Consider the following 18386-nt stretch of genomic DNA (forward strand, 5'->3'; position numbering starts at 1 on the left):
AACTGAAAATGTATATATGGAGGATACTTAATGTAAATAAAGACAGCTATGAATAGACAAATTAACCTCGAGTTACTGTGAAAGAGGGACAACTATAAACAGAACTTTAAGAAAATGAGGCTAGAATTTACAATCCTCACAGTACCCCTTCCCTAAAGGGGAAATTCTAGATGCCCTATCATAATAGGGAGGAGGGGGGCAGGGAGAGCAACAGAACAAGAGCAAAGCCTGAAAACACTTTAGGTTCCTGCCACTAAATGGAGGTGATAGGAAAACTGGTGAAAACTTGGTGTAGGACTCAAAAATATTTTAGAACCTGATTTTCAAGGTTATTTTATCCTGGAAAAAAATCAAAAACAATACTTTTTTTTTTCCGTCTTACAAATTGTGATTGCAACCTCAAATAAACATTGATGCCACACAACAACTCAATAAGTAAGAGAACACTTAAAAATCTACTCCTAATAATCACAATGTAGCATTACAGCTGCTAGTCTTTAATAATTAATGTTCCTACAAATTTACAGCAACACTAAAAGATTTTCCGAGGAAAGGTGCTGCAAATCTGACTCCATACACTTCTGCACACATGCAGAGATAACTGGGAGAAAACGTTGTTCTAAAAAAAACACGACTCCTCAGTCTCATTCGGGTTGGACCTTCTGGAAAGTGGATCTACTTCATGCAACATTTGGGTGAAAACCTGAAGGTCAGCTGAGACAACAGGAAATATCTGTCACATGTTTGGGCTTTTTATCAACGTCTTGCATTCTGCATTCCAAGATGAGGCCATCTGCCCTACAGATTACATTCGAAATCGATTACTGAAATGGAACAATGGTCCCAAACATGCTTTTCAACAGGTTCTTTTTATTTTATTTTAAATCCAACAAGGATTTGAACCAAATACCATCTTTTCTGCCAAGAAGCTCATAAGTAAACGAGCTGAAAATTTTTTGTTTCAAATCTGTGAATTAAAAATAAAAAAAATATCGATGCATCTTTTACCTTTGACACTTAAAGTCAGGAGAAATTTTCTCTCTGCGTTCATCAGTGCCTGAATGTTGGAGTTGGGTTCAAACAATCAAACAGTTTGAGTTTTATGAAAGGAATTTAGTAAAAACAACGCACCCATCCGCTAGCCAAAACCGCTTAATCCCTTACCAGGTAACGTGGTTGCTGGGGCCTATCCCAGTGACTGTTGGGCAGTTCTTTGGCTGATTAGAGCTTAGAATGTAAATAAACTGCATGTTTTTCTTCAATTAATATTTCAGAATAATTTTCTTTTTTATCATTGACACACTTCGCACTCTAGTGTACCCAATACATCTTTTTAAAAATCCAATTAATTTTTTAAGTATGTTAAAATTGAAAAATACAAACAACACACTTGTAATGAGGTGTAGCTTCTTTACTAAAAAAGAAAAAAAGAATTGAGGATCTTTTGGGCAAAAAAAGGTCACAAATATTCAAGAGTTGATGTGATTTGTTGGTTTCACATGAGAAAGACACATCTGATGCTTTTATCTTTCAAAATATACGTTTATTTTCAAATCCTTTGAACTTCAGTGACATGAAAGGCTCACAAATATAATTATTCTATCTACAAATGTCACAAACTGTGGTTGGACTGACCTGAGATCTTTAAGAATATCAAGTGAAGCTAAAGTGCAAATATTGCTGCTTGGGCCTCAGTATGGAGTCCATCCATCTGATCCCCTCCCACGTGACTAATGGCGTCCTCGCTGTGATGTCACAGGAAGTTGCCCTCACTGAATGTCCAGGTATTGAGGCAGAACATCGTTCCAGAACTGCTGGGGGTCTTCCTGTTTCTTCTTCACTGCCGTCTGCTTCGTCCTCGGCGCTGGCGTGGGCGCTTCTTCCCGTTTGGCTTTTCTGTCCGATGAAGAAGAAGGCTTCTGTGCTTCATCTTTTCCTGTTTTTGCTACTTCATCTTCCTCTTTCTCCTCCTCTTCTAATTCTACTCCTTCCTCTTCTTCATTTTCTTGTCTTCCTTCCTCCTCCTCTTCATTTCCAACTTCTTCACCCTCCTCTTCTTCATCTTCTCCCTCCTCTTCCTCTTCATTCACTTCCTCCTCTTCATCTTCATTTCCAACTTCTTCACCCTCCTCTTCTTCATCTTCATTCTCAACTTCTTCCTCTTCTCCCTCCTCCTCCTTTTCAACTTCTTCACCCTCCTCTTCAACTTCTTCCCCCTCCTGCTCCTCTTCATTTCCAACTTCTTCCCCCTCCTCCTCCTCTTCATCTCCAACTTCTTCACCCTCCTCCTCTTCATCTTCATTCTCAACTTCTTCCTCTTCTCCCTCCTCCTCCTTTTCAACTTCTTCACCCTCCTCTTCATTCACTTCCTCCTCCTCCTCTTCATTTCCAACTTCTTCCCCCTCCTCCTCCTCTTCATCTTCATTTCTAACTTCTTCACCCTCCTCTTCATTTTCTTCCTCCTCCTCCTCTTCATTCTCAACTTCTTCCTCTTCTCCCTCCTCCTCCTTTCCAACTTCTTCACCCTCCTCTTCATTTTCTTCTTCCTCGTCCTGTTCATCTTCATTCTCAACTTCTTCCTCCTCTTCTTCCTCTTCTCCCTCCTCCTCTTTTCCAACTTCTTCACCCTCCTCTTCATTTTCTTCCTCCTCCTCTTCATCTTCCTCCTCCTCTTCTACACTTTCATCTTCTTCCTCTTCTCCTTCCTCTTCTTCACTCTCCATACCTTCTTTATCTGACTCTCCCTCTTTGTCGTGTTCTTCATCTGTCTCTTCCTCACTTTCAGTTTGTTTGATTTTACCGTCTTCCTCCAGACTATCCATTTCCTCCTCCTCCTCCTCTTCTTCGGTACCAGTAGGTTCCTCTTCTTCCCTTCCCTCATCTTCCTCATCGGTCTCTTCTTCCTTATCGATTGTACTTTCTTCTTCTTCCTCCTCCCCGGTGTATTCTTCATCTTCCTCTTCTTCCTCTTTGTCATCAGTTGCTTCATCATCTATGGAAGCTTCTTCTTCATTTTCCGTGTCACTGGTTTGCTCTGCCTCTTCTTCAGCTGAGCGAATCTCTTCCTCGTCATCTTCCTCTCTTGCACTCTCCTCTGCTGACTCCATTTCATGCATCTGACTGTCAGAGGAGTCATCACCTTTTTGTTCCTCACTTTCCTCCTCTTCCTCACTAAGATCACTTTCTTCCTCACTTTCAGTGGATCCACCAGTGTCACCTTCCTCTTCCTCTTCCTCTTCACTCTTGCTGGCTGAACTCTCCTTTTCATCTTCACTCACATCACCTCCTACCTCCTCCTCTTCCTGCCCTTCATCACTCAACTCTTCAGCTTCAGACTCCTCTTCCTCCTCTGCTCCTTCACTTACCTCCGAGTGAGTCTTTCTGTTTTCCCTACTGCTCTCTTCTTCCTCTCTTTCTGATGGATCACTTCCAGCATCTTCCTCATCAGCGTTGGAGCTTGATTTCTCCTTCCAATCTTCTTCCTCCTTTCCCACATTCTGCTCCTCTTCATCCTGCCGAAGGTTACCCTCTTCTTCAGCCTCTGTGGAGCTCCTCGTGTCACCTCCCTCCCTGTTCTCCGTCTGCCTTCGTTTCTTGTCAGCATCTGTTGCAGAGTTCTTTTCCTTCTCCTCAGCGGTTTTGCCATCCTCATCCTCACTTCTTAAACTTTCTGGAGCATCTTCATCTTCTTTCTCCTGACCGTCTCCTATGAGAGAGCTCACAGGAGCATCTTCTGTCCCGCTCTCCTCCATTTTGTTAGAGCTCACATGTGTGGCTGAGGAGGAGATGGACTGAACTTCCTGCTGCCTTGTGAACCGTTTGGCTCCGAGCGGCGTTTTGGGCAGGGAGGGGGTGTCTTTGTCACTGTCTGAATGGAAACTTACCACATTGGTCATGGCCTCGCTGAGGAACCCTGCAGCGGCGCCGGCCATCCCCATGGCGGGAAGAAGCGACGCAGCATCTTGAAAATGCTCTTCCCATCCCGATTTCTGCTCCTTCAGAATCTGAGCCTCTTTTCGGTCCACCTCATCCGGGAGCGACTCGGCACCTGCAGGATGAGGGCTTTGAGGGGATTTGTCCCCGCTGACAGAAAGCACCTCTGTTCTTTTAGGGCTTTGTGAGGAAAACCCGTCATGATGCGACGCTTTAGTCTTCTTTTTCTTCTTATCTTCTAAGCCTGGACTGACGACCTTAGGTTCTCCTGGTTTAGTGCCGAGTCTCGCTTTACCTTCAGATTCTTCATCTTCCTTCCCTTTAGGTAGCGTCCGCTTATTTGCCGACTGCACTTTGATTTCTCGAGCTGCTTTTTTTACGCTTTTGGTTGAGCTTTTACTGTCTGGCTTAGCCTTTGGCTCCTGACATTGTCCTTCACGCTTCCCAGACATGACTTCCTTAGTATGAACTTCAGCCCGCTGTTTACCACAGGACGGCTGTTTTTCTGGCTCCAGTTTAGAGCTGCGACTTTTCGCCGGTGCAGCTTTGACCATGCGCTTTTGCTTTGTCGGTGTTAAGTCCACTCCGGTCTCCTGTTGCATCTTCACACCTGATTCCACCATATTGTTCCAGGATGTTTGATCAGTGAGAGCATAAGTGTTAACTTCATTCCTGCGTGGGAGCTTCAGGGTTGATGAGGAAATTTTCTCCTTTACCTCTTCCTTGTTGGCATCCATATCCTCTTTCCCTTCAGTCACTGCCTTCTGGACCTCTGGATACCAAAGGAGCTCGCTTCTCTTTCCGTGGTTTGCTGTTCCCAAACTTGAGAGCCTTTTTTTGGTTTTTATTGTCTTCTTGTGGATGTTCTCTTGGTTGGACAGGAATCTGTGCTTCCTTGTCCTCGTCTTTGTTGCTTCTTTCTTCATAGAGCTGGACAGAGGATCTGTTGTTGAGGCTTTTTGGCCGTATGGATCCTGTTTCTCATCAAAATAGAACACTTGTTTCCCCTTTGAAACTCGTCCGTGAGATCTGTCCTTTTGGTCTACCTGTTAAGACACAGCGAAACACATTTTTAAAGCAGACATTTAAAAAAGGAGAGGGTATAAATGTTCAATGCTGCCCAATACCTTTTTAAAAAGGGTAAAAAGGCACATCCCCATGAGAAATTAAGGGTTGATTCCCTTTGGGATTCTTGATTTTTCAAGAAACACATGAAGTATACATCATAGAAGTCAAACCATTGCAGCATCTTATTAGCAAAACAGGCCTGATGACCCATGTGGCTTATGGTCAATTGTCATGCTCAACACCTTGACAGGAAATGCGGACAAACAAGCCCAACAGTTGTTAGGATCCGCCTAAGAAGTCATCCATCAAGCAAAAATCCAAATTTTTAAATAAAGGTTAAAAAAAAGTTAGGTTTATAAAAGGGAAAAATACTCTCAACTCGTTTACTTTAGATTTTAAAGGGTAAGTTGATGAGTTGGTCTGCCGAATTTCAGACTGAAAAATTGCTGTTGTTTAATAATGATTAGCAATACATAGATTTCTATTAGGGGTGTAACAATTAATCGATGAATCATGTGTCTTGTTGAATCGATCTGTCTGAGGCAGAATAGAATAGAATCGACCTACACCATTAAAAAATGATTTCAAAATAAAATAAACTGATAATCGAAATTGGAAACTACCACATGGATTGAGACATGGTACGTTTATTTTCCTAAAACATAAAAACCACCAAGTGCATCACTTATGAATGGAAAAAATAAACTTTTTGAGCTTTTAAGTGTATTATAATGTTCATTACTAACAAAAAGAAAGCCCAAAACAGTTTTTTGATCCATTCACACATTTCTGAGCATTCCTCTAAAAACGCACCAGCCCTCTCCCAACCCACCAACCAACTCATCCTTAATTAAAAATTCGTTATTTTCTGTGCCAAATACATTCTCATATGGATACTAATGGCATAGACACCTGCATTCTTGTTTATTTGTACACATATTGAATTTACACTTTATTATCTTACAAGAATTACCTGCACTGTTCAGTACCAGGTATTTATCTCAGAGTCAAACTGATTGAAGTTTGTTTTAAAAGATGTCCTGGATTTCCTTTAGGTCAGTTCAAAATGAAACAAAATTGAAAGTGAATCAACAACCAGAAATATTGAAACGAATCATTGCTACAATGAATCATTACACCCCTAATTTCTATATCCTTGGCTTTGTGGACTCGTATGTAAAATACATCTTCACAAACCTGGCTTGATGGTGTGACAGCCTAAGAAAACTCCCAGAATTCATCTTTCCGGTTTGCTTACTTTAACACTGGATGTGGACTCACAGATGAAATGTGGAGAGACTCCTGGCAATTTTTCCAAAGCGCAGAGCGTCTTCACATGAGAATGTTTGAGCAAGAGCTTTGAGCATTTTATTATTTTTCTGCAACCCAGGCACAAACGTCTGATTAGTTTTTCCCCTCAGTTCTAAAACAAGGCAGGACGTTTCTTCACAAACACGTATGCACATCTGCTTTCCAGAAAACACACACATAGAGTGCATGTGCTGATGTGTGCACATTTCCTGGAAAATCTGCGCGTCTGTGTTTTCTGCCCTGGAGAGACTTTCACTTCCAAAGGAAGGAGGAGGAGGAGGAGGAGGACCCTCGAACCGGATGAATCTCTGGGTGGAAAGATGTTTGCTTTCTGCATTTAAGTGAAGCACTTTCACACAAAATCGTCTCACCGTGTTTGGGGAAAAGTCACCTCGTTTTTGCACATCCTGAGTGGCTCGTCTGTGCAAAGCCTCTCCCTCTGTAACAGCAGATAGGACTTTGTCATTGCAGCTCCTTTCTCACGGGGGACATTTCTGTTAGCACCACAAGTTACCAGCTTGCATTGAGGCAGAATCCTCTTTCTCGCTGATGTTTTCATCAAAAGTCTGCCGCGTGGGTCTGCTGGGCTCTTTAGGTGGTAAAGGATAGAACAGTTTGCCGCTTAGGGCCTTTTGGGAGCTTGCTGCTTTCTTGGCCCTCGTTTGAGCCCTCTTTTCACTAGGTACTGCCTTCTTGGGAGTACATTTGATGGATTTAGGTGAAAGTAAAGAAGAAGGCAACTGTGCGGGTTTAGACGTTAAGCAGCCAGAGGCAGAAGCTTTACTCCGACTTGATGACACAGATCGAGAACTGGATGGCTTTGAGGATAAAGCTGGACTCAAAGGGGATACGGACTGAGATCTGGGGGATAGAAGCGGGCTTTCTCCTGACTTCAGCATGGAGGATGATGGGGGTTTAACCATATCCTTTAGAGTTTGGATATTTCGAGATATTTTCCAGGAACTGTTCAGGAAGTCTGAATCAAGACGAGGGAGTTTGAGAAACATGTCTCCGAGCATCTCCTGAGAAAGTTTCTGGAAAAAGGAGACAACAACACATCAGAGTTTTGAACTGTATCTGATTTATCAACTTTCACTGTAGTGGTGGTGATTTGATGCAACACTGCCTCCTAAAGGTCATGTGCTATTACTGCAACCATTTAAAATTTAAATTGTGCATAATTTCTCCCCTTATATTTTCACATAAACTTCATAACTTTTAAAACAGAAGACAATTTTGAACATTTGGACATATGTGTAAATAGGTATCATTTATTTAAATAAGTAAAACATGTTTGTATTTTTTTTCGTACTTGTCCAACAGCTGAGCAAACAGATGAAAGCTGAAGGCCTCTTGTGTTGGACAGGGGGTTGTAAATATTCTGACACACAAGGTGTATATTTGAATGAACCCCTTTTGTAATTTAGGCTAAACTTTATTTGACTTTTATATTGATTATATTTGTAACCATTTTTTGTTGGACTGGACAGAAAAGAAGATAGAGGGATGTGTGTGTGTGTGTGTGTGGGGGGGGGGGGGGGCACAAAAAGTAAGGGGGTAAGGGGGGGGGGGGGGGGTAGGGAAATAAGAGGATGATTATAGAAGGGGGAAGTTTGCTGTCAGGTGTAAATGTAAGGTCTAAAAGGGGCGGGGCCTGTCCACAGTTGGTAGCACTAAAATGTTATCAATGTTTTCACAGACTAACATGTCAACATTTACACAAAAGGACTACAGTTCACACACGCATACTTATGCATACAGACCAACACATGTAAAGCATTTGATTCGGTCACACAAACTATTTGTGCAACAAATTGTGGATGATAGAATGTAAATTAAAAAAAAATTAATAAAAACATGCAGGGTGCCCGGTCATCCCCACACCAAGACCCCCGCTGAAGTGGCAGTGGTAGCCAGGACCCTCCCAGACACCAGTGTGGTATAATTCCCTGCCGGGCAATCACATCAGCCACCCAGTCCGGGGCCAGCAGGACCGTCACAGGGGCCCCCCCAACGCCACAGAGTAGTAAAGCACAGGAACGCAGAGAGGGCAAGCTCCAGCCCAACCAGAAGAATAGCCCCCCCGGCACACCAAGGGGCCCCGCCCCAAGATGAGGAGCCCACCATCACCAAGGAGTTCTGAGCATCTCCTCACCCCCAAGCGTGGTAAACAGTATTCATTTTTTCTTTCAAAATCAAGAAATTTTCATCAAAAATGATAAGTTATTCCAAAGTTCTGAGACGGCAAGAAAAAAATATCAATCTAAACGCACATTTTTTCTATAAGCTAGAAAGAATGTATGTAGAAAGAAGATGTTCCTACTTTCTCTCTGTGGCGTGCTCGAGCAGCTAAAGCCGACAATGGAAACACTGGAGACAGACTGATCAGCTGCTCTTTCAAGGGAATTTCTGCACAACTCGACAACAGGAAGTTCTCCATCGATTTGAAATCCTTCCCCAGAACTTCGTGGGCTCTCGCTGGTCTGGGAGCTGCCAAAACCAGCATGTGGTGGTCGCCGCAGGACACCTACACATCAGAGGACACACGGGAACAGCAGGTTAACATGCTTGGATTGTTCTATGAACCTCACCTATTCAGGATAAGGAAAAAGGTTGGAAGTTTCAGCTTCCTGCTAACCTAACATAAGTACATCTGAATTAGAGGTTCATGGCCATTGAAGTGTGTGCTATCAGAATCAACACACTTCGCGGAAGCAAACATCTGACGCGAAGCGGCCATAAACCCGATTATACCATGGTCACTTACAAAAGACATAAACATTCAATCAGTTTTTAGTTCTTTATTCTAGTTATTTTTTTTTTATTCTCAAAAAGCCAACTCTTTGTTACGTGGCGCAGCCTCGTTGGTACGTGACAAGGCGCCGCTTAGCCGGCTGAGCCGGTACCGACCTCAACTGCAGCGGCAAATGAAAGGGATATTTATGCTGATCGGAATGATGGGAAAGCATCAGTACAGAGAGAAAGTTCCCCTCTAACCGCACTTTTTTGTCCAGATGATGAAGCAAAAGTTTGTTTCAAAGAAGCCACAGCAGTGATACAAAACATTTAAGCTTTGTGACCGGAACTTCTTTTTTAGGCGTGCGGTTATCACTGTGGTATATCACTTTTTAATGCACACCCAGCAGCCAATCAGAATCAAATATTTAGCCAGACCATGGTATAATTAAGCTTATACAATTGTCCTTCGCGTCGGACAGTTCAGGCTTCCACGGCGTGCGTTAAAAAGTAATAATGCACACTTCGTTGGCCATTAACCCTTACTTATACCATGGTCCGGGTAAATACTCGATTCTGATTGGCTGCTGGGTGTGCGTTAAAAAAAAACGTTACTGTGACAACGCGCCGCACCACGTAACAAATAGTCTGCTTTTCGTAAAAAAAGCGATCCAAATCGGAAAAAAACAAGAATTAAGGACTAAAAACTGGATAATATGTATTGCTTTTGAAGGGCCAAGGTCTAAGCGGGTTAATGGCCTTCGCAGTGTGCATTATCACTTTTTAACGCACTTCGCGTAGGACGGTTCAGGCTTTCACGGCGTGCGTTAAAAAGTGATAATGCACACTTCGTTGGCCATTAACCCTTACTTAATTATTATTAAAAACAGTTATTTTATTGGCTGCATTTGTGTTACATCTTTTTTGCAATTAAATGTACTGATTTTTAGAAAGACAAGAATTTAAAACTGAGAATCTTAGGAATTTACTCACACTGGATACCTGCTAAAAACAAATCAAGTGCAACACAGTAACAAGGGGAAGGAAAAAAAGAAGGGAACCATAAATAAGAGGTCCAGAAGAAGATCTATTAATAACTAAATAAGAAACATAAATAAATAAATAAAGTCACAGAGGTCTCACTGAACCCCCTGCGGTCTTCCTCTGTTTGAGACCACATTCTGAGAGTTACATCTTCAGCACCATGGATCTGTGCAGAGGACAACATCAATATCAACATCAACAGCCAACGATCATTTTCTTTACCGCTGTCAAGCCGGCGGGGAAAGCAACTCATTCAAGATCAAGTGAGGCAAGTCAGAAAGACGCAGCAGAGACGGTGAAAGGGTCACCATCACCATCTCCCAGAGGGTTCACACTCCTTCGCATTCCCAAAACACGTGAGAAAAAGTTCCAACGTGGCAAAGTTTGCAATAGGGGTCAGTTCTAATTTTCACATTATGACGCCTGTGTGGTGTCATACATATGGATAAAGTTGAAGGGAATCCATTTCAATTGCTTAACTACATTCCAGATGTCATTTGAGTCAAGTTCTGAAATATCTCCACTCCAAAGAAGGTCCAACTCCAGTGGGTCGTAAGAACTTTTTACTGTAAACCTGTATAGTTTGAAGGCAGTTCCTTCCCCTCTAGGGGTTTCACATAAAAGCTGAAGTAACGGGTTTTCTGTAGGGGGCAAATGCCAGGACACAGCAGGTTTTCACGGCAGTTGTAAACAGAAAAAGAGAACAGGACGTTGCAGATTAAACTGTGCAGAAAGCTCTAATTCTGTTCAATTTGACTTACTGTATTTCCTATTTGGAATCCGTCAGCGAATCTTAGCTGTTTTCCAAAACCTAATTAATAAAAAGTTATTCTGGCAGTTCAAAAATAAAACAATGGCGATCTCTTACCGACTGAACGTGGAACTTGAGGAACTGTGTGCACAGAGTTGGGCTGAACTGGTTGACAAAGTTCTCCTCCGTTAAACCCAGTTTTCCATGACGACCATCACCAAACGTGTACAACAGCCCGCCATCTGTGTAGGAGGACAGATGGGACAGAGGAAAACTGAAGCCTTATGTTTCTCTGTCGCATTCACATTTTAGGAAACTGCAGTTTATTTGTTTCAGTGATTGGAAATTAGTAGATAATTGGTTAATTGCTATAAAGCGTTCAACTTTTGTTTTCCTGTTTCTCTTTCTTCATTATAGTATCATCCACCATTTCTTGGCACTTAACTCCTACAATTTTTCAGCTATTTTAACCATTCAACTACTAAAATGTTCAGCTCTTTCAGCTTTTTTTAGCTATGACTTTTGGTCCTTCAAAGCCTTGAACTACTCAAGATATTCCAGGATTCCCAGGATATTTGCCTCCCTTGAAATACATGGGGAATCCTTGGTGCAGAAACTCGCTGGTTCGATACCCAGCTCTGGCATTTGTCACAATCATTTATTTTTTGTTATTGTGCTGTTTTCACTTTATTTATGTTCAACTTTGATAATTTCTTGATTTAATTTTCTTTTGTGCCAATTATTACCCTTTAAGTTTCATTGTCATTATAACATAATATAGCAATCAACCCTGCATTTTCTTCTGGAAATGTGGCTCCTTCTAGTTGCATTTTGATCTTCAATAGATGACCAAAAAAATGATATGATTGTCAAATTATTTGTATGTTGTTAAAACATTGCAACAAATCCCTTACCAAATGGGAGCACTAAGACATGTGTTGTTCTAAATGATTATTGTAAAGTACAAATTACCTGTAGCTTTAAAGAAATAAAGTAAAATAGCTCATTTCTCAATGATCGTAAATGATCTTTTACATTCATCAGAAACACCTTTCTAAATACTAAACTTAAAAAAGGTTCTTTCAGAATATAAAAACGTTGAAAAAGGTTCTAAGCCACCTATGAGCATTGCTCTTTTCGGCTCCGTTTACGTGCAGATGGGTTAGAACAGTATTACCCATGATCCCGCATGGGACAGGAGTGATTTTCAAAGATGGCTCACTTGTGATCACGGCGGTGTGATTCTCTCCACAGGCGATCTGCCTGACGCTGCACTTATGAAAGTGTTGCAGGGGTTTTGGCCAAGGAGCTTCAAACAGAAATGTTCCGTGGCCCAGCTGACCGTACCGACCGCCGCCGAACGTGAACACGTCCTCTCCTGGGACAGAGAGAGGCAGACGGGAGTCCAGAACCACGACTGAGAATGGGTCCATTCACCAAAGAAAAGTTTCTCATGGGTATAGAGCATTTCTATAAATAAATAAATAACATTCTTCAAGTTAGGAAAAAAATTTAATTAACAAATATTTTAATAGAAAAATTTAATAAGAAATAAGGTTTAATACGGTTAAATGATAGTCTTAAGACTATATACATTCGCTCCCTTTCAAACAAACAATGAATCAAACTCTATTGGACAATCATTTTATTTAATGGTTTCAATGTGCCATGTACTGTATGTTTTTATTTCTAATCATTTTATGACTTAATATCTAAACTAGGCTTGATATATCTATGCTTATACCATGGTCTGGGTGAATACTCTATTCTGATTGGCACTGGGTGTGCATTAAAAAGTGATAACTCAAAAAAGAAGTTCCGGTCACATAGCTTAAATGTTTTGTATCACTGCGCTTCCTCGTTCAAAACAGACTTTAGCTTCATCATCTGGACAAAAACAAGCGGTTAGAGGTGAACTTTCTCTCTGAACTGAGGCTTTATTTAACCCGCATAAATATATCACTTTATAGCGCCGGAACATGACTGCGGCAGTGGTGTGGCGCCTTGTCACGGTTTCAAATAATCCACTTTTTGGAGAAAAATAACGATCCAAATCAGAAAAATAACAAGAATGAAGGACTAAAAACTGATTGAATATATATTTCTTTTGTAAGTGACCATGGTATAAGTGGGTTAATGGCTGACGAAGTGTGCATTATCAGCATTAACGCGCGTTAATGCTGATAATGCACACTTCGTCAGCCATTAACCCATTCATATTTTCTTGTCATTGCTTGAAATAAATGGCATTAACGTGTTGGGCAGTATAATTTCTGGTGGTCTTGCTGTCAGACGAGCCATGACAGAGCGAACGCTGTGGCAGCTGCAGCTCACACGTCTTCTTCTACCCCAACCTCCTGAATATTCAAATAATCATCCCTTCAGCAGTGTGCGTCTTATTGCATAAATCCGTCAGCCTGCATCACATTTGAATGGAAAGGTGCCATTAGTCTTCATTTATTCCGTGGTTTCATTGCAGGTTTTTTCCCCCCTTCATGCATTACTTGCCTCACCTCTCGACTGCCTCTTTTTGCAAAAGTCAGTTATCAGCAAAGCAGGGAATTTCCTTTTCTAATCATTGAAGCATCTGGAACTTCACTGACAGAACACTCCTAAAATACCCTTAGAAAAATATTCTAAAAGCATTTTAACTTTGCTGTTTTTGTAGAATTTTTTTTTATTATTCTACCAGGAAGTGAACCAGCAAACATCCCTGCAGCTGTGATTTGTCTTTGATGACATTTGCAGCTTTTTAACCAGCTTTTGTTGACATTGTTAGCAGACTGTTGAAGGCCAATCTCTTCACTGAAGCAGCACTAAATTAGAATGACTTTAAATATCAGATTTGGTTATTTTGTAAGCGTGATCTTAGACAGCACCAACCTTTTTGTTGTCATGGAAATCTTATCCTCTTTGGCTGATATTTGTTTTAGAAACCTTCTTATAAAGAGCAACTAAAAAGCCAAAATTCCACATGAGAAAGAAAAACTGTACATTCCTTGTTTCTGTTTTGGTCAAGATTTAGCAGCACATGAGTGGTGGAGTGTTTGCCCTCAGACTGGGAGGTCATGGGTTCAAATCCATAGTCGAGTCACATCGAAGCTTTTGATCTATCTTATAAGAGTGGTCTTTAAATGATATGATTTTGTAGTTTTTAGCCAAAATCGTGTCGTTTTCTAGGACATAGTTTCTGCAGCCCGACAGGAGTTCATCAGAAATTAGCCTTTGAGTTGTGGGCGGAGCCATTGGCACAGAACAATGCAACTTTTTTGGCTAGTTAAATATTATCTTTTTGTATTTTTGTATCTGCTCCTGGTTCTCAACAGTTTGAATAGAGATATACCCAGAAATGCAAAGTTAGGCTGAAGTTTCTTAATATGCTGCCATCTGCTGCTTCATGTTCTCCAACTTCTGATGATGCTAACTTACCTCTCTTGTCTTATCACGGATGTTCCATTGGTTTTGTTTTTGTGTTCCTGTGACTATCCTGTCTTGTCATGGTATCAACCAAAAGGTTTCTTCTTGTCCTCCCGACTACCATCAATGCAAATTTCTAACCCAGAGAATCACTCCATTTTAATGAATGACCTCGTTGTGGGTATATACAGGGGACATTTGGAGCTATACAATGATACCAAAGGGGTGTGGCTCTGGGAATTGTAGTTTTCGACTGATTGAGGGGAATATCCCTTCATTTCCACGCCGCTGTCAACCTTTGCTTGCTGAGTACAGGGATTAAAGCAAAAACTCATCAGGGAGATATTGTAATCATGAAACTAAGACAATGTAGTGTTGTTGTGATGATCTACAACATGGGTGGGAAACTCCAAGCGCCCAGGATCACTGTGTCTATACGTTTTCCAGATATGATGGCCTTGGTTAGTCTAGCCAATCAGAACCTGTCAGATCAAGGTATGCTGGGAGAACAAGCAGCACCCATCAATGATCTAGTATGACTTGGATTATTTTCTATTGGTTGATTTGGCATTTTTGCGGTTACTGTCGTGCCTTCGAGTAATCTGGATTTGAATTGAAACTTTGCAAACAAACTAAATTCAATTAGGTTTGGATGGAAGGACAGTTGTGCAGTTACCGTACCTGTAAGAACCACCGTGTGTTGGCCTCCACAGCACACCTGAGTCACATGACCCAAAACGCCCTGCACCCTCTGGGGGACTCTGTGATTGTCCAGCTGTTCCACCTGCAGGCCCAGCCTCCCGTTTGCACTCTCTCCAAATGTGTAAAGATCACCAGCCACTGAAACGTGTTTTTCACACAACTTTTACGTGATCCGCTATCTTTTTTATTTTTTATTTTAAACGCTGCAGTGATTGAAAGCTGTACCTGTGACAAAAGCAGAGTGGCTGTTCCCACAGGAGACCCATTTGACCGCTTCTCCGACACCGACCTCTCTGGGTTCTGCTGTAAATAACTCGTCTCCTAGGCCGATCTGGCCCGCGGAGTTGTCCCCCCACATGAACAGCCTCCCGTCGTCTACCGGGACACACAGACGAGCGTCACGCAGGGCAGGGAAGCTGAGCAGACGACCTCTGCGCAGACAAACCTGTCAGCGCAGCCGAGGTGCTGCAGCCTGCAGACAGCATTGTAACCCGCGCTCGCTGGCAGAAGGGATGCAGCTGCAGAAAGGATCCTGTTTTTGGGCTGCGACACTGACCAAGCTGAGCCTTTTGGTTACGACCAGCATAATACACTCTGTCCTCAGCTGATGCACAAAAACAACAGTAAATACAAAGAATATCATTTGATTTGTGCTGATATTATTATCATTTTCCATCTTACATGTGCAGACGATTGTGTGATCTCTCCCGCAAGCCACAACCCTCACTTTTTCTGACCTGAAGGCTGAGGAAGAAAAAAAGTCAGTTAAAGTAAAGTGTTTTATTTTGTTTAGGGGTGTGACGATTAACGGACTAGATTTATATTCCTAAGATCCGACCAGATCGATATGTCTGAGGGAGGATGTTAGTCGAATTGTCCTACACCATCATAGAACCTTTTCAAAATGAAATAAATCCATTTTATCGATCTTAAAAAAATATCCTTTGGATTGAGTATATGTTTATTTTACTATAACATAAAAAACGACCAATCACAGCGAGCAACACACATGATGGCAGCAAAAACTGACCCGTCCATCATCCCAGTCCAATGTGTGGAAACACTTTAGGAAGCTAAAATTCTTGTTTACTTGTTTGTTTGTAAATATATTTAATTTACACTTGATTTTCTTGCAAGGAATCTGGAAAACTTCACTTTCACTGTTCAGTATCCAGGTATTTCTCTATGAGTCACACCCGTTGAAGTCTTGGCTAAATATGTCCTGGATGGATTTTAGATAATTGTTCTGGAAAGAAGAGGCATGAAGGTCAGTCGTAGTAAGACAGAATACATGTGTCTGAACGAGAGGGATCAAGGTAGAAGCGTTAGGTTACAGGGGGCTGAGGTGAAGAAGGTGCAGGAGTTTAAGTACTTGGGGTCAACAGTTCAGTGTGATGGGGAGTGTGGAAAAGAGGTGAAGAGGCGAGTGCAGGCAGGTTGGAGCGGGTGGAGGAAAGTGTCAGGAGTGTTGTGTGACAGAAGAGTGCCAGCAAGACTCAAAGGAAAGGTGTACAAGACAGTGGTGAGACCAGCTCTGCTCTATGGGTTAGAGACGGTAGCAGTGAGACAGAGACAAGAGGCTGAGATGGAGGTAGCGGAGATGAAGATGTTGAGGTTCTCCTTAGGAGTGACCAGGTTAGACAGGATAAGGAACGAGTACATCAGAGGGACGGCTCATGTTGTCTGTGTTAGCGACAAAGTCAGAGAAGCCAGACTGAGATGGTTTGGACATGTTCAGAGGAGGGATAGTGGATATATTGGTAGAAGGATGTTGGAGATGGAGCTGCCTGGCAGGAGGGCAAGAGGACGGCCAAAGAGGAGATATATGGATGTCTTAACAGAGGACATGAAGTTGGCTAATGTTAGGGTAGAAGATGTCCATGATAGAGTGAGGTGGAAAAGGATGATTCGCTGTGGCGACCCCTGATGGGAAAAGCCGAAAGAGAAAGAAGAAGAAGAAGAGTTCAAAATGAACCAAAATTGACTAGGAGTCACATCGCCAGCCACAAATTATGATGTCAATCAAATTTTAGTGTGTAAAACAGAAACAAAGGAGCAGAATTTTTTTGTAAGGGAAAAAAAAAACAACCCCACAAACCTTTGAGGGAGGCTGGTTTCTTTACATCCGGTTTTAAATTTAGCCCCAGCTGACCAGAAGAATTACATCCAAAAAAAAGCAACTTCCCTTTTCCTGCAAGAATAATAAAAAAACAATATTATTCAGTTACAGAGCAATATAAAAAAATGCCTGTTATAAAAACAGCAGTGAGAGCACCTGTGATGACAGCACTGTGCTCTCTGCCGCAGCTCACACGTGCTGGATAATCGTTCTTCAGCCAGAACCTACTGGGCAGATTGTCTGCAAAGCTGCTCCTTCCAAAGGTGAAGATGGCTCCTGTTTCTGTTGACATATACAGGATTTACACGAAAACATGAGCAGGCCACCAAGTTATGGCACCCACTAACACCCACTAACACCCCCCCCCCCCCCCCCCGCCCCGCCTGACGTCAGCGCGTCCTGCTGGCAGAAATACCAACAAGTAAACCTCTCAGGTGTGTGGAGAAGAAAAGGCACGCCGAGCCACCCACCGGGGATGTCCGTGTCCGTCCGCCCCGTCATCTTCACCTGTGTCACCTGTGCGCGCTGGCGGAAATGCTCCCCGCGCGCCGCAATGCCCTCCGCGTGCTGCAAATGCTCCCCCGCGTGCTGCAAGTGCCCGCGTGCCGCCCAGATCAGCCGGCAGATCAGACTCAGGGACAGCTGACCGAGCTAAGCTAAAGCTAAACCAGTTAACGTCATTTATGCGTTAACCAAAGTTTTATTCTGTGTGTCTATGACAGTCAAATAGGCAAAACCTGTTAGTTTCATCCATAATATCCTTTTTTAAACTAATTTTTTATTTCAATTTTTGTGTTCAATCGTGTGTTATGAATATTTAGTTACGCAGCTACTTTTTAGGCATGTATTTTTTTATTTTTACTTTTTAATTTGGAGCCATAAATACTCTAAATCCAACCATTATTGACACCAAACAAACAGCAATTAATCACAAAACCGTCACCAAGTACTTCTGTCTGACTTTCTTTTGTTTGTTTGTTTTGTTTATTTGTTTGCTTGAATCAAAATAGCCATATGCTAAACAGTAACTGTAATGTTTTTCAATGACTTAACCCAATAAATAAATAGAAAAGTCCCATCACTTCAATTAACCTGCGAAAAGGATTTTGACAAAGATAGTAGGCTTTAGGCTTTATAGTATACTTAAGGTTTTAAAACAAATTTTACTGTAATTTTTTTAAATCATCAATATATTCAATTAAAAAATGAATGAACAGGTCAAATCCCCCCAATTACCCAGCCTGAAAACATTCTGACAAAAGCAGCAGGTATCCCTTTTAAGGCTTTTATTTAGTATTGTTATCA

The 18386-nt window shown here is 41.9% G+C and overlaps 1 protein-coding gene across 1 annotated transcript; it reads right to left on the reverse strand.

Annotated features, from left to right (window-relative positions):
• Positions 1-1630: 1630 nt before the first annotated feature.
• Positions 1631-17722, reverse strand: rpgra (retinitis pigmentosa GTPase regulator a). Its single transcript, XM_020713030.3, has 13 exons — positions 17552-17722; positions 17238-17363; positions 17061-17153; positions 15644-15706; positions 15408-15566; positions 15188-15337; positions 14942-15100; positions 12066-12221; positions 10961-11085; positions 8636-8839; positions 6827-7346; positions 6684-6751; positions 1631-4979 (listed from the first exon to the last, which is right to left on the reverse strand). The coding sequence occupies exons 1-13, from the start codon at positions 17580-17582 to the stop codon at positions 1770-1772; spliced, it is 5064 nt and encodes a 1687-aa protein (XP_020568689.2). The 5' UTR covers positions 17583-17722; the 3' UTR covers positions 1631-1769.
• Positions 17723-18386: the final 664 nt, after the last annotated feature.

The sequence above is a fragment of the Oryzias latipes genome, chromosome 21 (assembly GCF_053564925.1).
Source record: "Oryzias latipes strain Hd-rR chromosome 21, Olatipes_Hd-rR_3.1".
NCBI classification, from domain to species: domain Eukaryota; kingdom Metazoa; phylum Chordata; class Actinopteri; order Beloniformes; family Adrianichthyidae; genus Oryzias; species Oryzias latipes.

What these genes read in the sequence shown, in the direction of transcription:
- rpgra (XM_020713030.3), bottom strand. Translation starts at nt 17,582, where the DNA reads ATGACGGGGCGGACGGACACGGACATCCCCG. An exon ending in GACGGACACGGACATCCCCG is followed by an intron (nt 17,364 to 17,551) that starts GTGGGTGGCTCG and finishes ATATGTCAACAG; the next exon opens with AAACAGGAGCCATCTTCACC. An exon ending in TTCTGCCTCAATGCAAGCTG is followed by an intron (nt 6,752 to 6,826) that starts GTAACTTGTGGT and finishes CTGCTGTTACAG; the next exon opens with AGGGAGAGGCTTTGCACAGA.